General features: G+C 37.3%; 1 protein-coding gene and 1 long non-coding RNA gene across 3 annotated transcripts in view; both read right to left on the bottom strand.

The window, feature by feature from the left end:
- LOC125780593 (uncharacterized) overlaps positions 1-26,086 on the bottom strand; it is a 241,396-nt gene that overhangs the window by 27,885 nt on the left and 187,425 nt on the right. The gene's annotated exons all lie outside the window — the stretch shown is intronic.
- The window catches only part of LOC103032624 (probable phospholipid-transporting ATPase IIA), a 291,393-nt gene that overhangs the window by 255,531 nt on the left and 9,776 nt on the right, over positions 1-26,086 (bottom strand). For both annotated transcript variants that reach the window (XR_007423853.1, XM_022677214.2), the window contains exons 6-17: positions 22,210-22,261; positions 19,126-19,220; positions 18,591-18,671; positions 17,450-17,525; positions 17,179-17,255; positions 16,761-16,921; positions 15,677-15,819; positions 13,091-13,203; positions 10,195-10,404; positions 5,980-6,141; positions 1,635-1,727; positions 1,434-1,517 (exon numbers count right to left, since the gene is read on the bottom strand). Coding sequence is in view for 1 of the 2 variants with exons in the window: in XM_022677214.2 (XP_022532935.2) it covers positions 1,434-1,517; positions 1,635-1,727; positions 5,980-6,141; positions 10,195-10,404; positions 13,091-13,203; positions 15,677-15,819; positions 16,761-16,921; positions 17,179-17,255; positions 17,450-17,525; positions 18,591-18,671; positions 19,126-19,220; positions 22,210-22,261 (1,347 nt within the window). In the remaining variant the exon portion in view is untranslated. The remainder of the gene's footprint in view (positions 1-1,433; positions 1,518-1,634; positions 1,728-5,979; positions 6,142-10,194; positions 10,405-13,090; positions 13,204-15,676; positions 15,820-16,760; positions 16,922-17,178; positions 17,256-17,449; positions 17,526-18,590; positions 18,672-19,125; positions 19,221-22,209; positions 22,262-26,086) is intronic.

Here is a 26,086-nt window from a genome sequence, read left to right as displayed (position 1 = left end):
TGCATTGTTTTACAGTTCTTTCCTTTTTACAGATTCAAAAGTTAATTGACAATCAAATGATTTGATACAGTTTGATAGCCAGGTGTGACCTTTACACATATATACGCAGATTCAAGGTCTGGAAAGAGCTGAAGTTGAATTTGCTTTTGCTATCTGCATCTGTTCATGAGAACCCCATGTCTATGCTCGCTATGAGATCCAAAGGGTTGTCAATACAAGTGAAGAATGCATCATTAGGCTGAAAAAACAACACAAACGGACCGGAGAGAGTAGAAACTTTAGGAGTGGCCGAACGAAACAATTCGGAACATCTTAAAAAGCAGGAATGCACTGGCAAGCAACATCAATAGGTGTGGAAGAGAGCAGAAGATAACAAAAATAGATCTCAGAATTCAAAGCAAAACCAAGTTAAGTCAAGTGCGCGCTCAATGAGGGAGGTGAATCATTATCAAAGTCTACAATCAAGACACGCCTTTGTAAAAGTAAATACAGGGGGTCTACTTCAAGACGCAAACCACTGGTAACACTGAAATGGTAAGATAAGGGTACCAAATTTATAAGGCGCATTTTAAGAGACACTATGAGGAACATTGTTCTTACCACTGGGTGGTAGCTAACTTAAGTAAACTTAAGTAAAGCTAAGTAAACAGAACTGTAATAAAAAAAGACTTTCTTTTAAACTTAAACGAGTGCTGGATGTTAACCTACACAGATTTCTCTCCTGAGAACTAGCACTAAGGCTGGAGCATTAGCGGCTAACTGCTAGCGGCAACAGCGCGAAGGAACCCTTAGAGTTACGCTAAGCCAGGGTGACAGTCTGAAAATACACAAGCAGACAACAGTCTGATAATACTCACCTCTGAACAGCAAAAGAGCTAGCGTGATTAGCAGGTAATGCTAATGCTGCTACAGCAGTGCTAGCCAGGGTTAGGAGCAGAATGCTATATTTGACTGGCATATTTTGTTTATTTTGTTCTATTGTTATAATACTGTGTATATGGTCTATAAATGTGTTTCACATTATCTAATGTACTGACCTGTCTTACTGCTCATCTTTTCAATAAACAAAAAGTTGTTCACAAATAAAAATAAGATAAAGTAAAAATTGGAATCAGAATAACTTGGACCAATGACTTTTTTGTGCTTATTTTGAGTTAAAAGACTAAAAATAAAGGTGAAAATAGTAAGCAAGACTAATTAAGACAAATTATTCCTAAAATAAGCAAAAAAAAAAACTTATTACAGAAGATATCTAGTAGAAAAGCTTCCCAAACGTGTAGTCACAGTTTCTGATGTACAGTCTACTAATTTTTGTCCAGTGTCAAAAGATTTTCCTTCGGTGCCTTTACTAATATTGTAGAATACAGTAAATAATAAAAAAAAGCAAATCTAGCAAATTAAATTATTATTATTACAAATCACTATGCTCTTACCTCAAAGTCCTGGTACTGCTCCTCTGTCAGAGACTTCTTGGCCACCACCAGCACTCGCAGCCCCTCTCGTGCCATGTTTCCACACTGAGAGACACAAAACAATCACAGCAAACCACTCATCCAATTTGCGTTATCACCAATGTGTACATTTATATAGTTACTATACCGTATCTCTATGTGTCTATTTATATAAAAACATACCTCTTCTTCAAGCCAGTCATTATACTGCACTATACCGGCCATGACAACATCTGCGCCCTTCATATAAAAGGTGATCTCTCCTGTGGACTCATCCTAAAATAAATAAATAAAAAAAATCTGTTACAAAAGCACAATGCCTTAAAAATCATTATCTCTACTACAGTTCAATCAAACACCCATGGGAAACTCAAAGGTCAGAGAAGAAGGTTATTTTGTCTACAGCAGGAGTGTCCAAACTAGGGCCCGCGGGCCATTTGCGGCCCGTTTCCTTTTTTGGAGCGGCCCGCGAGGTATTTTAGAAATAGAATGAAAGTTGGCCCGCTGTTAAGCAGGTTTTTATAATGAGCGATTCAAAGTTTGAACGCTAGGTGTCAGAAACGGGCCAAAGAGTCTAAAAGCGGAGAGAGTGCGCATTTCTAGCGCAGAAAATCGGGCCTAAGAGTCTAAAAGCGGAGAGAGTGCGCATTTCTAGCGCAGAAAATCGGGCCTAAGAGTCTAAAAGCGGAGAGAGTGAAGTTTTAGCGCAGAAAAACGGACCAAAGAGTCTAAATGCGGAGAGGGTGCGCGTTTCTAGCGCAAAAACAAAACAGCCAAAGAGTCTAAAAGCAGAGAGAGTGCGCATTTCTAGCGCAAAAAAACGGCCATAGAGTCTACAAGCGGAGAGGGTGTGCGTTTCTAGCGCAGAAAACGGGCCAAAGACTAAAAGCGGAGAGATTGCACATTTCTAGCGCAAAAAAACGGGCCAAAGAATCTAAAAGCGGAGAGGGTGCGCATTTCTAGCGCAAAAAACGGGCCAAAGAGTCTAAAAGCGGAGAGGGTGTGCAGTTTTAGCGCAGAAAACGGGCCAAAGAGTATAAAAGCGGAGAGAGTGTGCAGTTTTAGCGCAGAAAAACAGGGCAAAAGAGTCTAAAAGTTGCCGTAATTAAGGAGTTTAATATTAAGAGTCATCATAAAATAAAACATAAATTTGAAAAATCTTAGTTTACACAACAAAAAAGTTTGGACACCCCTGGTTTAAAGTAAACAAATTGATTTTTCGCTATGGATGGATGGATGGATGGATTTAGCAGTGCAAAAGATACATAAACAGTAGATGAATGAACTAGTGAATCAACTACTAGTGCAAAATAGGGTAGAACTATAAAAATAGTTTTACTTTTCAGATTAAACTCAAAAGTCAAAAGATCTATTCCAAACAAGGTCGACCATTCAATTTCTAAAGTCAATAAAAAAGGCACTTTATGGGTTTATACCATCAATCTGAAAAACATCATCAGATGATCATGTGTATAGTTCTTATTATTTGCATGTCTACTTCCTGTCAGCTGTTTAAAATGTGAACTACACTAAATGTACTTCCTATCGAAACCTAGTTCATTTTCATGTTCTGCATGCAGAAAGATAAATTCCCCATACAGAAAGGCGTCCATGCACAAACATATCTCTGATGTTAATGTGGGAAACTTTGATAGGTTGTGGTTATTGCAAATCACACACACACACACCTCAACAAGATGAGTCATATCGTCCCAGACACACCAAAAAATGTCAAAATCTACAAATCTACACAAAATACACAGTTATTTTAAAGCATCCCTACTGGTCCATTTTTTTATGAACAACCACCAGATTCACAACATACAAGGAAAACAAGCCAAAATGGAGATACAAGGTTATTGGCCAACAGCCATGACGCACTATATGGACAAAATAAATGCGACAACTGCTCATTAAGTGTTTCTTCTTAAATCAAGGGTATTAAAAAGAGCTTATTCTACTTTTATTCTACTGTCTCTACTGTCTAGAACTTTCTACTAGTTTTTGGAATATTTGATTGCATCCAGTGACAAGAGCAATAGTGAGTTCATCCCCAACTCATCCTGCCAAGAATATAAGGCTCTGGAAAAAAATAAGAAACCACTCCAGTTTCTGAATTAGTTCATCTGATTTTGCTATTTATAGGTATATATTTGAGTAAAATATACGGAACAAAATGTTTTTACACTATTTTCTATAAAAAGATGTTTCCTTCTCCTATAAAGTTGCCCAAAAATTATATTATATAATTTTTTTTTTTCATTTTTTGTTAAACAGTGGCTAAATACAGTGGTATGAAAAAGTTTGGGCAATCCTAATAATTGGCATGATTTTTATTATGATTAATTAACTATTGGTTGTTTGGATTAGCAATTTCAGTTATATACATATATATGTATATATATATATATAGAAAAGTGTGCAAGAATTATTTAAACTAAATTATGCAGGTGCAAACATTTGAGTAACCTTGTCGTTTTATTGATTTGAATACCTTTAGAATACCTTTAATTATTGGAACACAAAATATGTTTGGTAATCTCACTGACCCTTGACCTAAATACACAGGTTAAATTCAATTGAGGTGCCAATTTCACGTTTTTCTCCTCTTTGTATTTTTTATATTTTTGTTTAAAGCATTATTGCACACTTTCTGTAAATCATATAAACTTCTAAATGTCACTTCTCAAATATCACTGTGTTTATCTGCTATATGATATATTTAACTGAAAATGCTAATCCGAACCACCAATTATTTATAAAGAAAAATCATGAGAATTATCAGGGGTGCCCAAACTTCTTCATACCACTGTACATTCATCTCCACAATAAAGCTAAAGATTGTTTAATAAAGGAACTTCAGGCTATCTTGTTTTTAGCTTTATTGGGAATGTCCTTAAGAGTGCTTGAAGGTGTTTGAAAGGATATAAAAAGGAAGCCCGCATTAATTACTAGTTCCCTGAAATACACCAATACAGGCTCCAGTCCAAGCCAACAACAATAGTCAGCTATTTTCTCCTGGACAGAGTTAGTCATCAGGTTCAGAGGATGGGAACAGCTTCCCTGATGACCCCGGGCTTAGGGAGATAACCTGCTGTGGGGTCTTGTACAGACATTTCAGGCTGCATCACATTTCAGGTTGCATACTACACGTATTATAAGAAATATACTAATATTAATAGTGTGGGTTTAGCAGGTTAGTACATACACACACAGATGAAGCATGAAGAATTCTCCAGCAGGTTTTTGTTCAGTACTATTTTAAAATATGATTTCTTTATTAAAGGTTTATAAATAGTTTACAAATGAATTTATTCATCAATATTAATTAGGTTTTAAAAACTTTAAATCCATTAATAAGAAGTTGAAGAATATGCTTATCTAGCTTAGTTTTTCCATCAGTAAGTATTAACATATCTGTTAATGAATGCATTCATTTAACTACCCAGATTAATAGATAGATTTCTTTTATTCAGATTAGAGGTGAGCAATATGGCCCTAAAATAATATCACAATATTTCATTGTATTTTTGCTATACCGATACTCTTGGCGATATGACAAAACAATGAATTAAAAAATATATATATTTCAAGAATACACTACTGCAACAAAATAAAAATTAAATTGTATTATTGCACACGATATGATATGGCACACCCCTAACTGAGATATTAAAATACAAAGTACAAAAATACAAAAATGTTATCAGATTTGTAACAGAAGTCAATGATCCAGAATGTCATGATACTAATAATAATAATGCACTCCAAATATATGTCTCCATATATCCAGGATTAATGTAAGATAAATGATACTGGACAGTTATAAACTGTCTCTAGTAGATAATAATAATGGCAAATGAGAACAGTGTGATTTTTTTCTTTGGCTAAAAACAGTAAAAAAATATATATATAAATAAATAAATACAAAAAAGTAGTACCCTGATGTGATAAGTAAGGGTAGGTGATATGGCACCATATTTCAGGGTAGAATATCATTCACGATATTCAAAAATGAGATATTATTGTGTACGATACGATATGGCACACCCTTAATCTACATTAATCATAACGTGGTGTATAATGACATATTAAATGACTAAACTGCCTTTCTATATTATTGTATTAGACATGCTAATGATGACTGATGGAAAAAAAATATGTTTTTTAAAGTATTTACTACCTATTTAATAACCTGCAATAAACTTCTTTATTAAATAATTATATATAATTTATAAAGTAGCCTTATTTTTAAGCAGTATACTGAATTTTGAATTAAATTATGGTAAAAAAAAAAGATCAGTTCTGAGTATGCACTTTTGTGTACACTGACTATTGCATACTTAATTAGTATTAGAATTAGTATTAGAATTTAGTTCACAATTGGGATGCACCCTGAATCTCAGGCATGTTCTGTAATACAGTGACTAGTCTTTTTTTAAACAGTATTTCATTTTGAAAACGGTATTATTTATAATATATAATAATTTATAATAAGTAATGTCAGTGTGTGAGAGGTCAGACTTACCCTCACTATGATTCCCATGCGTTTGCTCTCGTAAGTGAAGGGGAAAATCTGCAGAATGGTGAAATTGAGGATTTGTCCACTAGGGGTCCTCAGCTGCATGGAGGACTGATCTCTTCCCACCAGGGTCAGACCCACACTCTCCGTCCACTGCACCAGAGACACCTAACAACACACCAGAGACAAAGAGAGGGACAAAGAGTCAACACCTTTATTACTGAAAGTGGTTACCAGTAATTAAGATACATAGACACATATTTATGTAAGCAATATGACTGTAAATGTTTAATATATTATATAGTATATATTTTATGATTATTAATATATTATATAGATGTATTACACACAGAGTGATCTATTCTAAGCATTTATTTCTTTTATTGTTAATGATTATGGCTTACAGCCAATGAACACCCAAAAAATAGTGTTTCAGAAAATTAGGAATATTCTAGAAGTCCTGCTGGAAAATGAAATCCGCATCTACATAAAATTTGTTAGCAGAAATTTACAGCACTTCATGCTTCCCTCTGCTGACAACTTGTATGGAGATGGGGATTTCATTTTCCAGCAGGATTTGGCACACTGCCCACACTGCCAAAGGTACCAATTGGTCTTGTATAATATTCTAATTTTCTGAAACTCTGATTTTTGGGTTTTCAATGTCTTTTAGCCATTATCATCAACAATAATAAAAAAAACGCTTAAAATTATTCTAATTTGTTGAGATGCACTAGTGTTTGTGTAAGCAATAAAATCTGCAGACGTGAATTTCTACTAAACTACCAGCTACATTCTTTTCAGTGGGCACATGAAGATAAGGCGAACCAGATGAAATCCATTAGTGTAATGCTAAAGGAGGAGGGGGGGGGGGGTATTTCTGGGAGGCAGAAGTTATTGCCCAATAACTTCCAGACCAGAGGTTAGAGAGAGATCAAAAACCCTATTTCTTATGCCCTCTGCAACTAGCTGCTAATGACATATCTCACAGCGTCCAGATGGGCAGAGAGAGGCAGAAAGAAAGTAACCAAGCTCTGCTGCTACACCACAACCACCACCACCAACACCAACACCAAAACCAGGAGCAGCAGCAGTGTATGAGCCCTGCGATTGCTGTTTTTTTTGGCGTTTGGTCATAAACGAGAAACATCAGGAGTCTTTTTATACAATAGTCAAACACAAACAGCAAACTGCCTCTGCCTCTCATGGCAGATCTTCCAATTGGCATTTTTCAGCAGGATAATGCTCACCCACAGACAGCAAGGGTTTCCAAGGATTTGGCAACCTACAAAGCGTCCAGGATCTACAGGCCCAGCTAAATCCAAGCTAGAGGCTCCCCAAAAGGTACTATATTCGTCTTTCAAGAACAGTTTTCCCTGAATAAAAATACTCTACATACTCTAATATAATAATCACTTATGCATCATCATTAGATTTACACATGTAAAAAACACCACCTTGCAGTTATATGCACTCCTACAGGACCAGCCTCCCATCTGTTTAAATGGCAATAGACCAAAATACTCTAAACTGAAGGTCTATTTACCATTTAAATAACATAATTTATCTCATAAATCTGACAAAATAACATCATGCACAAAATGCACAAAATAATGCAAAATTAATGCAAAAAAACAAATAATGCACAAAATATGGCTACTGCGCTTACGCAGATCTCCTTAGAAAGGGGACTCTCCTCTATTAGTACCGTAAGGAGTAAGCTGATTGGATCTTTTTGTTGAAAAGTCCTGGGAATCATCAAGATGATCAAGATTTTTTGGCCAAAGTGTTAAATTTGGCAAAAGAGTTAAAAAATAAACACTGGCCTTAACTGAGTCAAGCGAGACCTGCAGCTCTTTAAATGTTGTTCTGGGTTCTTTTGTGACCTCCTGGATGAGTTGTCCATGCCCTTTTGGAGTAATTTCATTAGGTTGGTCACTCCTGGGAAAGTTCACCAGGGTTTCATGTTTTCTCCATTAGTGAATAATAAAAAAAAGCTTTAGAAATTACTTTATAACATTTTCCAGACTGATAGATTATCAATGACTTTGTTTTTTGATCACAGTTCATTTATTTGGGCTAAACACTTTTTTTTCACAAAGGACTAGATTGATTTGGATAGTTTTTTTTTGTTCCTTAATACATTAAATCATAATTTAATCATAATTTAAAAAGTGCTTTTTAAATAAAATCACATACTTTTTTCAGGCCACTTTATATGAGAATATTTTTTTTTAACGCACCACCTACCCTTAAGACATTTCCTTCTTTTGTGAATCAACAGAATGAGCTTGGAGAATGAAGCATTAACTAGTGTACCTATCTGTGTTTAGTCACCGTCTCCCTACATGCACACACACTCAGTCCAAAGGCATGCAAGGGCTATGATGCCACCACAAACGACCCCTCTGGTATTAGAAGTGAGTGTATCTGCGTAGGCCCGCCTGCATCACCGCCAAACCACACACCGCCGCTGACCTTGACTTAATCCCAGTGCCCAGAAATGAGTGTACGCTCAGGAGAGCCCATATGCTGAACGAATCAGGACTCCAAGCCACACTCCACCTTCTGGGATTATTTTTAGTCTGAGAAAATGTTAATGGGCTAATCTACCTAGCAGACATTAGCAGCATCTGTGGACAAGGGTCAGGGTAACACAGGAGACAAGAGAATGTTAAAATATGTAATACATGATGACGTTACACAACGTTAACATTGTGTATTGTACGTCTGCACATGTATGACACATGCGTGAGATATTTCTAAGAGTCACCCTGATAATCACTGCCAGCTCAAGAAAGAACAGAGAAAATCTTACTAACAGAGCCAAACAGGGAGCAATAACTACAGAGCAACGAGGGACTCGGAGCTCAACCAGTAAAAAACAGACCAGTTTCCACTGCCCTGATGTTTCACCAATCTCTGAAAAAAATCCTGAAAAAAATATATATATATCAAAGACTTTCTAGTCTTTCAAACAAATCAAGCAAATGGTTTCAGATTATCTCCCTATCGCATTATTACAGTCATTAACCTAAATCACAAAGACAAAACATAGATTAAACTCCTCCTTACAGGGCACTTTGAAATCGGATACAGTGGTATGAAGCCACCGAGCTGTAACCTCAAAAGTACCCTCAACAAAGGACAAACACATGTTCAAGCCATTTCTGCCCGTCTTCCTCCTTCAGCTCCAGTGCTGACCGTTTTCTCTAACAAACAAAGAGTACCTAGCTTTTAAAATTCTATTTAAAAGATTATTAGAGATTTAATTAATAATGTAATCTTCACTCTTACTTCTTACTTCTGCTATTAACTAGCCGGTGAAACATGTGAAAGTCATATATTATATAGCTGTATTACACAAAAAGTGATCTGTTTTAAGCATTAATGATTTTAAATGTTGATGATTGTGGCTTAAAGCCAACGAAAACTTAAAAATCAGTGTTTTAGGGAATTACAGAACACACAGAAATGTGACACAGCCTGAGCAAACAGATCGGAATATATTAGGCATGTGCGAAAACATCAATATATTTTTGATATTTTGTTTTGGAATACAGATAACATCACTGACCAGATTTTGCTACTCTAAAATTCATGCGCCTTTATGTTAGTCAAACTCGACATCGGCTGAAAAGAAGAGAAAATGGTTGACAGAAAGGTGAGGAAGGTGTCACACCTGGGGCTGAAAGTCTCCAGACTACAATGCCTAGAATGCACACACTGACATCACTCCCATTTACAATCACATGACACTGCACACGGCACTACCCGAAAGCCATTCACCTGATTATTGATTTCACCTGTTCTACCTCCTACATATTCATCCTCAATACACACAATCCTTGCTGAATATTGATGTTTTTTACTCATACAAAACATTTTTCCCTGTATTTACCAACCCTTTTTTTTGTCTGCCCTCTGATATTGCCTTGCCTGTGTAGGACTCCCCTGAATTGTTAATCGTGTATGGTATGTTTACTCCCTCTAAATTAAAATAAAGAAAATCACATATGTGCATCAGTGTACACAGCACAAACTATTCAAACTAAAAAACACACTGTTTATGTTAAGAAAAAGAATTTGACCAATAGTTAAACATTAAAAAACATCAAATTTGATTGTAAAACCGAGTTTGAGTCTCACTATACATGTTTAAACGTGGACATTACAGGCAGACATTACAGGCAGAACCACTAGTCACACTGTTAAATGTACCTCGTCAGGGCTGGAGGCTTGGTAGACTCTGCACGTGTCCTCGTAGTGCTGCTCAGCCTCTGCCTGGTCAGTCACACCGTTCGCTTCATACACAGGGGTCACATTGTGAACCAGAGCGATGGCCTTCACTGCCTCATGCACCCTACTGCTGATCGTCTTCCTCACTTTAGTGGCGGCTGGTGCTCTGGAGGCTGGGGCGTCGTGAGGAGGCTGCATAGAAAAAAAAAAAAATACATAAATATAATATTATTCCCCAATTTATAACAATAGATTTTATGATTATTGTGTGTGATAAAGGAAATGTTATTTATTACAGTTCTTTAACAGTATTTATGTGCATCTTTACTGAAGTATTTACATTTTTGGTGACTTGTTACTTTAGTTTAAATGCATTTCATTCACCGTTGCAAAGCTGTCATTCCTGTTTATTCCTATTGGCTTGTGAGGGCTAGTAGGCTGATGTTCGACTGGACAGTCGGTTACTTCTTTCAAAATTAAACCAAAGACAAACCTGGAGAGCAAAAACTTGCACGCCCCTCCCACTCGCCAGGCTCCCATTCCCTCCCCACATAACAGTAGAGTTTAGCAGCCAGTTTTAGGGTTGGAGGCACAGCAACCTGGAGGATCCGCCGTCTATGGTATATGGGCATCCCTCTACTAATTTAATCAATTTTTGGTTCCCAAACATTCTGGAAACGTCAATTGGTCCTCCTTTGGTCCAAGGAAAGTCCCCTTCATAGAAATAGAATTTTCCTGTTTTGTTACATATTATAGTTCTAATAACAGGCACCCTTAAGAGAATTTCGCAATTTTGCTTAATTTATCGAAATCTTTGGTGAACTGCAGTAACATTACCCAATTTTTCACATTAGTATCCTTTAAGGAACTTTGAAGTAACGTTCTGGAAATGTTACTGAAACATTAGATGAAGATACGCAAGAAAAAAAGAAAAATAAAAAGTATCCTTCACAGAACTTTCTAGGAATCTAGAAATGTTACATGAATACTAGATTAAGATACATACGAGAAATAAAAAATATACTGGAAAATAAAAACTGGAGAGTGCCTATAAAACATGGAAAAGAACCATGAGAAACTTAAATCTAACATTTCAGGAAGGTTCAGTTAGCTGGAAAGGTACTTGGGGAATCGTCACAACCAGGGCTGTGAAATTTACATCACTATAGCATTATCATAGCAATGTGTCACTATGCAAAATGTCTCTGCAATATCATGTAACTACTCGATTAATACATATTAATGACATATTTTCCACAGGCAGGTAAAATCAAACCTATGCCTTTTGTTTTATTCCAATCTTCCATTATACTCAAACATCCTAATATGTTGGGTAGCTGACATACACTGACTGGTGAATTATTTTATAGTATTTTGAATATCGCATTATATTAATAACAGAACAACAAAATATTATTTCAGTTTCCCTCACAATATTGTGCAGTCTTAAGCTTTAAAAGGTTTTAATGAAACTAACCCCTTGTGTAAATAACCCCCACTGACAAAATGATAAACTCTCTGTCGACCAAACATCCTCCTGGATGGCGGTGCTGATGTCCTGAGAGAGGAGATGTAAGCACTTCCAGATGTATTGGAGAAATATGGACAATAAGCTTTAGCATTTTGCCGGGGCTATTTTTGGGCCATATGTTTCAGGGGTTAATGGCGGAGTTATTAAATTAGCCACCAACAGGCAGGGAGCTAGCAAATCCTGTTTCCTGCTCTAATGACCTCTGATGTCAAAGGGACAAAGCATGTCCGTAAGGGTCATAAGGCAATGACTGAAAGCTGCTCTGCAGCGTTATGTATTAGATAAATCAACTCTGTGCTGGGTGAAATCAGCACAGTTTCAATGGAGCTTGTGTAAAAAAACACTGAACAGCAATTTCAATTATAAATTACCTTCCCAAAATTATACTAGGGTGAATCTGTGAGAGGGGTGCCTTTATGATTATATTTTATATAAAAAATACCTAAAATAACTAATAAAAATAGTATTTTGGATCATTTCATCATTTCAACTGATAGTTGAAAGCTGTGGTAAAGCCTTTGAGAAAATAAATTTTCCCACCTCAGGTAGGAAATCCTAATCAATTATACACACAGTTCAATAATTAAACATTTATCTTATTATTTGTATAATGCATATAATACTATAATACTACCATTATTTCCTTTCATTAGAATATTAAAATAAAAAAAAATAAAAAACATATAACAGGGTTGAAGGGGCAATCCACAGTTCAATACAGTATGGCTTAATTTACCTGCAAACTTAATTTGATATCTTATCCAAAATAATGCATTAACATTAATATGTTATTAGGCTTATATATATATATTTTTTTTTTTCTGACTGTTCTGTAAATTATACATTATAGTTTAATGAACTTTTACAATGATTATTCCTACATAAAAAAAAAAAAAAAAAAGTTATCAAACTTTATCTCAGTTTAGCTCGGAAATAAGGGCCATTGTTTTTAGAACAATATAAAATTGTAATTTTATTCTGCATTTGTGTGTCTTTCCTAAACATTTGTTTACTACAAGTTATTCACATAACAAGGTTACAATGTTGAGCCTGACAATCTCCAAAAAGACAAAAAAATAAATAAATAGAAATATATATATATATATACCAATATGGGACCACTATTACACATTTTTTTTTTCAGATTTTTATAATTAATAAACGTCTATTTTCATACATAAGGCGTACCAGATTATAAGGCACCTTAAGAGACACTAGAAAAATGCCTACATCAAAGTGAGTAAGGGTGTTGCCAAGTTTCCTTTCTAATTCAGCAGGTCTCGCCCCCCTAATAACTCAATAATTAAACAATGGCTGTGGTTCACACACACAGTTGTAGTTAGATACCTGAGTGTAGGCACTGAAGACGTGACTCTGCACTTCATCCATGGAGTCCATTCCATACGCCACAGTACCGAGATGAAGGCGCCTGAACACCATCTCATTCTGGGTCAGAGTTCCTGCAACAAAACACATTACCAGCACATGAAGGAGAACATCTGTCTTTCCTGTCTTTTCAGTAGATACACAAATATCTGACAAACACAGTTCAATGTAAATAATCAGAGTGGATGAGTAGATAGATACATGACTGGAAGTTCTTGTGCAAAGAAAATTATATCAACCATGACTAGTTCTGTATCAGAAATAATTGTGATGTATATATTACAGCCTGAGGAAAGTGGTGTAAAATCGGAAAATCTCAGCCTAACCAAGCCAGAGTTCGGGTCAGGCATCAGGTTGTGCAGAGAATCGAACCTCTAGTTACAGGGGTGTCCAAACTACGGCCCGCGGGCCATTTGCGGCCCGTTTCCTTTTTTGGAGCGGCCCGCGAGGTATTTTAGAAATAGAATGAAAGTTGGCCCGCTGTTAAGCAGGCTTTTATAATATGAGATTAAAAGTTGAACGCTAGGTGTCAGAAACGGGCCAAAGAGTATAAAAACGGCAAGAGTGAAGTTCTAGCGCAGAAAAACGGGCCAAAGAGTCTAAAAGCGGAGAGAGTGCGTATTTCTAGCGCAGAAAAACAGGTCAAAGAGTCTAAAAGCGGAGAGAGAGCGTATTTCTAGCGCAGAAAAACAGGCCAAAGAGTCTAAAAGCGGAGCGAGTGCGCATTTCTAGCGCAGAAAAATGGGCCAAAGAGTCTAAAAGCGGAGCGAGTGCGCATTTCTAGTGCAGAAAAACAGGCCAAAGAGTCTAAAAGCGGAGCGAGTGCGCATTTCTAGCGCAGAAAAACAGGTCAAAGAGTCTAAAAGCGGAGACGGTGCGCATTTCTAGCGCAGAAAAACAGGCCAAAGAGTCTAAAAGCGGAGCGAGTGCGCATTTCTAGCGCAGAAAAATGGGCCAAAGAGTCTAAAAGCGGAGCGAGTGCGCATTTCTAGTGCAGAAAAACAGGCCAAAGAGTCTAAAAGCGGAGAAAGTGCACAGTTTTAGCGCAGAAAAACGGACCAAAGAGTCTAAAAGCTGTTTATAATTATTATAGTTTTTCAAATTTCATATATAATGTTTTAGCTAACTTATGAAAAAAATAAAATAAAATTAGAATGGAAGACCATGGAAGGCCTTTAGGTACTGTATTTTTTATATGGTTCAATCTGGCTTAAAAAATGAATTAAAACATTGATAAATAAAATAAGAGAACAGTGAGGAGGAAATTCCAGTCTAACTGAAATGCTGGTGGGTCCAGCCTGCTTTCCCTCACGTGGAGAATATAGGTGGCTGCACAGTAAAAGCATAAAAGAGTATAAACGTTAATGGCTTATTAATGACAAAGGGCTTAGCGTGTGTTTCCTGACACCTCCGCCCGGCCCGCTCTGCTTACCCGAGTGTTTCAGCCGCGTCTGAGACGTCCGGCCTTCAGCGTCCAAATTTACACTACAGCTCTCTCGGCCAGTCCCTCTCCCTCTCTTTCATCAGGGCATGTGTAGGAAATCATCCATCATTTTATAGAGGCCAGCGTCATAAATCTGGGACGGGGATTCTAACGAGAGCGACTGGGACGAGAGCCTTCGGGTTACAGTTGATTTAAAGTTCTAATAAGTGGCATGTCTTTGCCCAGAGCACACAGCCTCAGCCTCCTGGGAAAGGCCTGCACTAGCCTTGTGCTACTGTCCACGGCGCTTAAAAACACTTCAACACTATCACCTCTCACCCTAAAACCGCACACTACTGCTTTCATTCCAGACCCTCAAACGCTCAGCAGATCACAGAGCGTAAATCTGTCAGCAAAACCAAAAGCTTCCCTGCTTTTTCAACAGGTAAATGCAAATATTTAAGAGTAGGGCAGTCACAATTTATTGATTCAGTTCAATAATCATAATGAGGCCTGTGGATAAAATATTGCACTAGAAGTAACTGCGATACACTATTTACTAGCGGTGCCTGTATTCTTTGGTCTCTAAAGAAAGACAGGATTTCGGCTCTTGCTCATGAATATTTGTACATGCAAACATATAGTCTCTGATTGGCTAACAGCACTGAAATTGTTCCCTGCCTTTCCTCACAGTCAATTTTACAGCTATAAAACTCAAAGGACAAAATGCTTTTAGAGAAACAGCTTTATTTCTCTTAGTCACGGGGCCGCTCGCCTCATGGATGCTTATATGCATGCATATACAACTTAATAGAGACAAAAGAGACCTATTGTATTTCAAAAGGATAGGAAAACGAGTTTTTTTAGCAGAAGGAGACCTTTAATAGCTCCCCAGATAAGAGCACCTAAATGCTACTTAGAGCATCTTGTTTTTTTAACACTTTTAATTTACTACACATTTTCCTTATGTGTTGCTTTATAGCTTGAATCACTTCAGTATTCATTTACAATGTCGGAAAAAAAGATGAATGAGGTGTGTTTAAACTTCTGACTGATACCGTAGAATGTGATACATGTAGAATAATAGCTGACAGTACCTGATCTAACACAAAGAGGCCACTCACCTGTTTTATCAGTCAGCAGATACGAGATCCGTCCAAGCTGCTCTGGGATGGTGCTGGCCCGCACCACGGTTCCAGGGATTTTCGCATCTTTCTTTATCATCCAGCTGAACACCATCTTGCCCATGTCCAGGTTCACACGCAAGCTAACAATATAATAAAACATTTTGTATTAAATATAATACTGACATTAATATGCACCCATTGCTGACACAGATGTGCAAAAAAGATGCATAAACACAGCTTGTCTAGCTCCTGTAGTAGAGATTAGTGCTGGGCGGTATGACCAAAATAATATTTTTTAAGGTTCTGATGGTTTAACGGTATATCATAATATTTCTATTATTTTATTTTTTATTTTTTTCCATGACTGGGCTTTAATATATGTTTGTAATGTATTGTACTGTTACACTAAGGCATTAAAATACGTCTTTGATTACTATTGGGTTTACTTTGTGCCACAAAATTACACAATATAAAAAAAAGAAATCGGACTTCATTAGCATAAAAACAGCAGAAGAATGTAAACATGATCTATTGCACAAGTAAGGCACAAGTTTAATATCATTAACATTTAAATATTATATTATTTTTAAAGCCATTAGAGGCATTACATTATTAAAATCAGCTACAATTCCCTTCTTTCTCCAGTTAACAAATACATTCAGTTCAGTGTGCATTAAAAGTATTGTTCAAGCTGCAGTATTAATATTTAATTTATTCAGGGCTATAGTTACTGCTCTTGACGTTTTTCTGCACCTCGTATCCAGAGTTTTATCTTGTGCTAAATAAATTATTCTGCACTTATTCTGCATTAGTGCTCGTCTGGAGGATGAGAGAAACTTTTCTCTGAGCTGTGAATCGAGTGAATCGTTGCCGTTTGCTGTTGTTTTTATGTTATTTTACTCTGGTAAAAACACTCCTATTGCAAGGAACAGCAACAGGAGCTCCTCAGATAAAGTGCTGATCTCATTTATATACCACCTAGCACTAGTAGAGATGTACTCTCAATAGAATAGGTCTCTCTGCAGAAAGTAGATTACAGGAGATATATACAATATAAGATATATACAATAAAAGGACTAACCTGATGGGCACTATGTTTGAAAAGAGCAGCAGGAAGCGGAAAATCTGGAGGTACCAGCGCCCTGCGAAATGCTGTAGAGCCACCATGACCAGAGACACCACCACCAGGGCTCCGAACAGAATCTTAGTCAGGCAGTTTACTTCCAGGTCAAAAAGTCCAATCTGCAAAAACAAAACATGAAAACTGTATCAGTAATTTTGCAAGATATTTTGTATTTTTATCCTTCTTTTACTATAAAAATACACCTGTATCATGCATTCATTGTTTTTAATGGCACTGCTTGCTAGAATACAGAAAACAACTATTTTAAAAATGGATAACCCACAAGGACAGGGGTGAGGAACACTGGTTTAGACTATTTAGATGCAGTTTCAGCTGGCTGTGTAATCTCTGTGGTGACATGCACTATAAACGTTACCTTATGCCTTGGATTAGAGGTGTTCATGACGCTGCGGAGCTCCTTGCCAGTGTAAATCACCACACCAACCACTGTACCTATGGTTGCAAGCACAAGGTCAGCGGACGCAATTAAATGCAATTTCAGAAAAGATAAATACAGTAAGTCACTTTTAAAATAGCAAACAAACAAAGGCATCCAGGCATGACAGCACAAAGTTCAGGATAAACTAGTAATTCAGTGTATTTACATCATGTACATTTAAACGTAAAGATATAGAGAGTTTGTTTACCAGATGCAATCACAGTGCTGGCCCACAGTGTATTCTCAATACTCAGGCTTTCATTGACTGGAGGGTCTCCGTCCTCCTAGCAGTAACACAGCAATGTAAACCGTGTTTTATTTTAAGCACTCTATTTACACAATATATATTTTTAGGATTGTCATTGCAATGAGCTTGTGCAATAATCACACCACAGCATGTGCAATATTCAGAGTTTATCCACGTTTAACCAATAAATAACCATGATTTTTTTCATGACTTTTCCATGCATTTAAGGCAAATTTTCATGACCATTTCATGACCAATTTTTTTAAAACATTAGTGCAGACATGGACAATAAAACAAAAAAATCAACTAAAACTATAATCAAAATTGAGCTGACGTTATTTGTTAGCTCAAAATAGATTTTCTCCATCGATTTGTAGACCAAATTCGCATGACTTTTTCTAAACTTTCTGGGTATTTTTATTTTTCTAAACTTATCCAGGGCTGGAAATTGCTATTTTCATATTCCATGACTTTTCCTGATTTTTCATGACCTTACGAACCCTGAATATCAATTAATTTTAATTAAATTAAATTGCAAAATGATACACAAATAAAATAGCACTACTCTTGTTTTCCAAGACCAACTGTATTTACTACCAGAGGCAGATAATGGTCTCCATCTCATGCCTGTTGGCAGCTATGCAAAATTTTACAGCAAAAAAAAAATTAAAAAGAAAGAAGAAGAAGAATAAACGGGCGTGAACAAGCAGGTCAGCTTCCTCTGCTGAGAAGCATTGGAAACAGGTAGCTGCGCCCCTGAAATAGCAATCTGCCAAAGTCAGAGCACACCTGAATCTTAAAGGGACTGACAAGTGAAGCACTGATTGGTTTATTTCATGTTACGCCCAAAATTAACCACATCCATGATTAATTAAAAGAAGTAGTTCATGCCTTTTGCGATCTGAAACAAAGCAAGGCATACTTTTCCTGTTGTTACGATAGCAAAGACACACTGACACACACCCCCCCAAAGCAAGCAGTGTGATGTTCAGTTGATGGCTTGTTTAAAGGTTGCTAAAATAGGACCCATTCATCTGCACATAATAATTTATTTCACCCTAATTTCTTAAATATGTTGAAGCTTCAGTAGAAATGTACTCACTCTGGTAAAAGTACCAATAAAGTTATGGATGTCGATATTAGGCTCCTCAGCGTACACGTATGACCTGATCTGCAGAAGATCCTGAAATTAAGTGCATGAAATGAATTCTGTTAAAAATTAATAAAGGAAAATGGCAATATATTTTAATCAGTTTCTAAAGAGTGCAAAATGATCAATATTACTACTTTTATGAAGACGGGGCTTTTATTTTCCAGCAGGATTTGGCACACTGCCCACAGTGCTAAAAGTACCAACTGGACTTACATAATAATCAAATTTTCTGAGAAACTGATTTTTGGGTTTTTATTGGCCGAAAGCCATAATCATCAATAAACAAAAAAGAAATAAATGCTTAAAACATATCACTCTGTGTGTAATACATCAATAGAATATATAAGTTTCACATTTTGAACTGAATTACTGAAATAAAGTAATTTTTTAATGATTTAATGATAACAATTTTTTGACATGCACTAGTATACATATACATACTTGACATATATACTTAGGTGTTGTTTAGAGTGTGGAAACTCACAGCTGCTGTGGGGAGTCTTTGCGTGCACGCCACTGGGAGGCGCAGTTTCCAGTCTGTTTCTCCATCCAGCTGATCAGTGCGCAGGAAGCACGAGCCTTTAGAGAAACAGGTGGATTAAAAAATGGGTTATAAGATTTCTGTACACATCACCACCACCACCACCACACACTTTAATTCATCATTTTTCTTTAAACAAATTGTCATATATAAATATAGAATATATATAGAATATATAGAATTAATCTAAAGCAGCATGTTAAGATCCAAACTGTATAAAAGGTGTATTGCTGACCTTTAGGGGGCAGTGTGCAACAACAAGACCAAGTCTACTGCATATATATCACAATACTATATTATACTATACTATACTATACTATACTATACTATACTATACTAAACTGAACAGAAGAAACGAAAGATTCTCTTTGCCCAAAAAAATGCTTTTTTAGATCTGTTTTATATATGAGAGGAGAATTAACCAGAACATTGAGATGAACATAAAAAATATATTATTAATAAATAGCTGTTGATTACAGAAATTACATATTGCACAGAAAATATATATATATATATATTACACTATTTACTTAAAAACTAAGAGTAGAGTAGACTAGAGTAAATATAGAATTGGAAGAATGTCTTAATTATTAAATCAAAATTGAAATTGAATGTATAAATCAGGAGGGAAAGACAATTATGTAAATAATGTGACTGCTGGGAGTCAATGAGTTAATATTCTTTGTATTAATTGTGCCTAAAATATACATCAAGCATTTTAAATAGTTTAAAAACTGATGCAATTAATACTAACATTTAAAACTGATTCAAAGCAGAATTCAGCCAGTCTGAGAAGGAGTTTATGCGCTGTGTGGTAAGTTTGCACGGCCCTGCCCCCCGTTTTAAAGATGCGTCATCCTGCCTGGGCTGTGGAACCCTAGGCTCTTCATAATTGACCTAATGGCCTCCATCTGTAGGGCAGATAACAATGCTCCCCTTCCCGTAAAACCAACACATCAGGCAGGCCCGTTCCTCCTCCTCCTCCTCCTCATCCTCCCCCAACTAAAAGGAACTTTCAGTCAGGCGGAATCCCAACAAGACTATTCACCCAAAAAAAGGAAAGAAAAGAAAATTTGGATGGTTTGTGGTTGCGTGCCACTGAATGTGTGGCACTTAAGCCTAGTTTGAAAGATAAAAGAAACTGCTGTGCTTTTATAATTCAGACAAATTCCTGAAAAGACTCCTTCAGCAAGTCTGATTCCTGAAAAAAAACATAAAACAACAACAACAAGATATTTCCTGTATATCTGTGCTGCCTCTGTGCTGTTGTTAATCTCCATTTGGTCGGGATCCGTTTTACATGAGGAGTTGGCCAATTATTACCAAATTCTCTCAGCGATTTTAGTCCTAATTTGCCATGTAAGCTTTAAGCTGTAAAATTATGTCAGGTTATACAGTATTAATCCTATGTGAATTGCAATTGTAGGTAAATATTTAGTCAAATACTGTGAAAATGAGTTTTATTTTATTTTTTACAGCTTTTCTGAAGTATAGAGGTTTTCGAGGAGGCTTGATATTGTTTACATGGCACAGATTCGAGCTTAGCAATATGGTAAAATAGATATTTTTAAGATAAACAATGTTTATGGCAATGTTTATTAAAAACTACAATTCAACAACCTTTAACTATACTGTAATTTTCCCAAAATTCATCAGTGTGCCTTATAATCTGGAGAATCTAATGTATGAATAAATATTCTACCAGTCAGGTATTAAGGAGCAGTAAAGCCACTCTGCTGAAGTACAGCATTATAATAAGGTTATTTTTTAGTAAAGTTTCTCCAGCACTAAGGCTGGGTGCAGCAGCATTAGCACTAAACAAGCTACATGGGATGAATCGCTAGCTGATGGCGGCATGGCTTATGGGAAAATACGGTAGGTACTCTTTCATGCACAGAACAGTACTTTATCCAATTAAACAGAATTAGTTTTTTACAGTTTCTGTACTGAAACATACAGCTGGGGTAGTGTTCTTTAAGCACTGATGATATCCTCAATATACTTAATAAAAGCATATTATTAATGCAATACAAAAATGTATAATAATAGTGAAAATTATCATTATATTACAGCCATGCTCAGCCCCCAGCCTAGTTACGTCCTGTGGGCACAGTCTGCAGCATAATAAACTTCCTGTTCCTGTACCTCCCTCTACCTTGCTCTACCTCACTTCATTTGTACATACTGATCCACCTATCCAATAAACATATTAACAGGGCTCTAGATTAATATGTTTTTATAACATTTAAAAAAATGCCATTGGTTACATTTAGTTTAGCTTGACGTTAAATCACTAAAATAACCTGCATATCAAATTGGGAAATTATTAAAAAAAAAGCAATGCTTATATATAATTTAAAAATAGGGTCTTTTTTAAAGAGCCTTTAAGGATGTGCAGATAGCCTCTATATTGCTGTCATTTATGCAGATATTTATTATTCTGTGGAACTCCTCAATACATTTTATTCCTTTAGTAAAACTACATTACTCCTATCTCTATCTAAACATGGCTTTTTTTACAGTAGAGAGGCAGCACTGTGGTCAGAACATAACATCTCGATCAGTTCTTCATTTGTTTATTCAGATGATACGACATCCTTCTGCTCCGGCACAACCTTTTGCATTTGTTTTTTTTGTATATTCTTTCAATTTTCTCTGCGCTGCTTTGCATGTCTTGATTTTCCTCGCTGCCGCCGCCTTGCCATTTGAAAGACAAAAACAGATCTCCGTCAAGAAGAGATTTGATTATTCAACGCCATAACAAGTCAAGCGGTCGAGGCTTTGTATTAAAAGGAGATTCAAAAAGCATGACGCTACGCGGCACGCCATCTCTCCGGACAGGGGGAGCAATTTGGGCGTGGATTCACATCCTGTCCGAGCTTTAAGGTAATCCCTCCACCTAAAAGTAGCTGCAAATCCTTCGCCCACCCGCACCCCGATCACCCCACCCCCCCCCCCCCAAAAAACATGCAACTTCCCCTCTGCTTCTGCAGGGAAGATTGGGATGAATGAGCGACAGATGTTTACCATTTCTTTCAGAGGTCCTTAGGAAGATCATGTCAGCAGGAACACGCTGATTCTAAAGTGGAGGTAGAGAGAGAGAGAGAGAGAGAGAGAGAGAGAGGGAGATATTAATGGAGAAATAATTTCAAAACATTTCTCATTTAACTCATCAAACTTGCTGTTCCTCACTCTACCTCTCTTTGCCTCGATGTGCCTCACTCTGTAGATCTTTACTTCAGCTTACCTCACTCTGCTGTGCTCTGCCCCACCGTACCTCGTACTACCTCACTCTTTTCCACCCTACCTCTGCCTCAGTGTGCCTCGCTCTGCCTCACTCTATCTCTAATTGCCCCACGCTACCTCACTCTGCCCAGCCCTACCTCACTCTACTCCGCCGTACCTTGCTCTACCTCACCCTATCTCACTCTACCTCCCTCTGCCTCAATGTGCCTCACTCTGCCTCACTCTACCCCACTGTACCTTGCTCTACCTCACTCTATCCCACCCTACCTCCATCTACCGCAAATGTGCCTCTCTCTGTCTTACTCTATATCGCTCTGCCTCTATGTGCCTCATGCTACCATCTACCCCACTGTACTTTGGTCTACCTCACTCTATCCCACCATACCACCCTCTACCTCAATGTGCCTCGCTCTGCCTCACTCTACCACCATATGCCTCAAGCTACCTCACTCTGCCCAGCCCAACTTCACTCTACCCCACTGTACCTTGCTCTACATCACTCTGTCCCACCCTATCCCACTCTACCTCCCTCTGCCTCAATGTGCCTCGCTCTGCCTCACTCTACCTCCATGTGCCTCGTGCTACCTCACTTTACTTCACTCTGCCCAGTCCTTCCTCACTCTACCCCACTGTCCCTCTCTCTAACTTACTCTATCCCACCATACCTCCCTCTACCTCATTCTGCCTCAATGTGCCTTTCTCTGCCTCACTCTACCTCCACGTGCCTCGTGGTGCCTCACTCTATCCCACCATACCTTCCTCTACTTCAATGTGCCTCACTCTGCTTCATTCTATCCCATCCTACCTCCCTTTACATGTTGCTCTACCTCCCTTTACATGTTGTTCTACCTCCCTTTACATGTTGCTCTACCTCATCCTTTTAATTGTTTTGATTTGCTTTGCGCTGCTTGTTTGTGTTATTTTCTATACTCTCATAATGTCAACAGTAGCTGGGAATACCGTGACTATATGTATTTTACAATATTTGTGATTACTTATGATTAAGACAAGTACTGATAATATAAAAAATACAATGAAATTATCTGGTATGCAAGAGATAAAGAACAAATCCAGTCATTAAATCAAAGAGTCAGATCAGACCACATACTTAACCAACTTCTGTTTTACACAAATGCAGAACATTACGACTTCCTCATTTCTGATAGGGGTGCCAGACTTGTTAAACTAGTGTATTTTTTTTGTAATAAAAAAATATTGTATCTTTACATGCAGAGAAAATTAATTAGTAGCTGCAGATTCTTAAAAGTTTATTTAGTTAAACAGCTCTAAGGTAATGAGCAGCTGGTCTGTGTGATTCTTAAATTCTGACACAAATTAAATCCACAATATACTTTATTTAAGTCATTTTTAAATAAACATTAACAAATCTTAGCTCAAAATCTGAGTCAATATACGCTGTTTCCCTGTTTACTTATTTATTTGCCTTTTAATTTAGAATAATTGCCCTTAATTATTTTAATTGAGCTGCCTGTCATTTCGATGGGCCGAACTATGTGGCCCAGGGCGGGTTATTAGTAATCCTGTGTAATTCCTGCCTGGCATTTAGAGCTGCCTTTTGTTCAGCGCTTGTTTTTTTTTGCACTGCAGTCTGCAGCTTATTGTAAGAAGATTGACTTTCTGTGGAGAGATCTCCATCCAGACAGAGCACATGAAATGTGAGAGCAGAGCTGTCGCTCCAGTGACCACACTGGCCAGTTTTACTCCTTTAACTTTAGCTTTTACATTAAAGAAGTGCAAATTAAAATACATGGCAGACTTAAAAGTTTGCATTAAGGTGTAAACTGTAAGATTTATAGACCCTAATCCTCAAATTTAACCTGACTTCTTAAGACGATTATATCCTTCAGTATTAAATATAAAGCAAATTGATTCCTGGTGAGACTTGAGTAACTTCGGCTTTGTTAGGGTGATCCCTTTTCTCTTTTGTTAAAAATCCAATTTGCTTATTGTTCAGGATGTCGAGCGAAACTGTGTTCTTATAATCCGGTGCTCCTTATGAATGAATTCTACCAATCAGGTATAAAGGAGCAGTAAAGCCACTCTGTTAAAGTTCAAAGTTAGTTATAAGGGTGAGTTTTCAGTGAAGTTTCTCCAGCACTAAGGCTGGGTGCAGCAGCATTAGCATTAGCATTAGCCGCTAATCACAGCGCTAGCTCATTAGCCGTTCAGAGGAGAGTATATTGGACTGTATGTGGTCGGCATGTTTACTAGGGCTGCATGATATATATCGTTTAAGCATCGCCATCGCAATGTGTGCATGCGCAATAGTCACATCGCTTGGTAAAGAGTAAACACGAGGTAACCGCATGTCCTCCATTTATATGGATGGGCACGTGCTTGTAAACATGAGCACGTGACGAAAGCTGTGCACCTTAGTCCAGCACAGTTTTGCAGTTAATCCCAGAAAAACTACGCTCTTATTCACCTTTTACACAGCCTCTCAAATGCCTGATTAAACTGACTCAGCTCTTGATCGTTCCGGACGTGAGACAGTTACCCAACCCACTAATTAGGACTCCACCTTTCTCGAGTGATGCCCCAACACACCAGGAGGGTTGAAGACTAACACATGCTTCCTCTGATACATGTGAAGTCAGCCACCGCTTCTTTTTGAGCTGCTGCTGATGCATAGCATCACAGCACGCTTGGAGGAAAGCACAGTGACTCGGTTCTGATACATCAGCTCACAGACGCCCTGTGCTGTGGACATCACCCTAGGAGTGATGTGGGGAGAGAGCGCCATCTACCCACGCAGAGGGAGCTGGGCCAATTTTGCTCCCTCTGAGCGCCAGCAGCTTGATGGCAAATCTGCATGACCGGGGGTTCAAACCCGCGACCTCCCGCTCATAGTGGCAGCGCTTCAGACCGCTGGACCACTCAGTGCCTCCTGCATTGTTTAATATCGCGATATATATATATATATATATATATATATATATATATATATATATATATATATATATATATATATATATATATATATATATATATATAGTCGAACTAAGAACATTTGCATTTTTCCCAATATCATGCAGCCCTAGTGTTTACCATGTTAAAACAAGCTACGTAGGATGAGCCCTGGGTTACCGAAACTTTTAGGCTTCCTCAGTCTAGTGCCATCAGGTGGCATTTACATCCCACTTGCATTGTGACTAGCGGCTAATGCTAATGCTGCTGCACCCAGCCTTAGTGCTGGAGAAACTTCACTCAAAACACACCCTTTAAGCTTACTGTAAATAAACAGGAGCACTTTACTCACCCAAATAAATTTTTTTTTAGGAGACAAATCTGTGTAGATTAACATCCAGCACTCATTTGACTTTAAAAGAAAATCAGACCTTAAACATATATGTTATTTTATGCTACTCATTTTTTTAACGCTTATTATCACTGTGGCTATAATTTATGTCAGTGGTCTGTTACTGCACCAGTTCTAATTAAGCAAACATGGCTCCCTACTCCTACAATTTAAGGCATTTAAGGCATTTAATAATACGTCAACAGGCCCTATAAAAAGAGCGAATTACGGCTTTAAGTTGAGGCCATACTTGGCAGCATGATTAACTTGCGTTAAAAAAGTTGACGTGTTAAATTTGGGAAGTTAACAAAGCCCTGAGCCTAAACCACAAATATTTGA

Source organism: Astyanax mexicanus, chromosome 13, assembly GCF_023375975.1.
Source record: "Astyanax mexicanus isolate ESR-SI-001 chromosome 13, AstMex3_surface, whole genome shotgun sequence".
Lineage (NCBI taxonomy): Eukaryota > Metazoa > Chordata > Actinopteri > Characiformes > Acestrorhamphidae > Astyanax > Astyanax mexicanus.
Note: the sequence above shows the minus strand (reverse complement) of the source record. Positions and strands in the feature narration are given on the sequence as shown.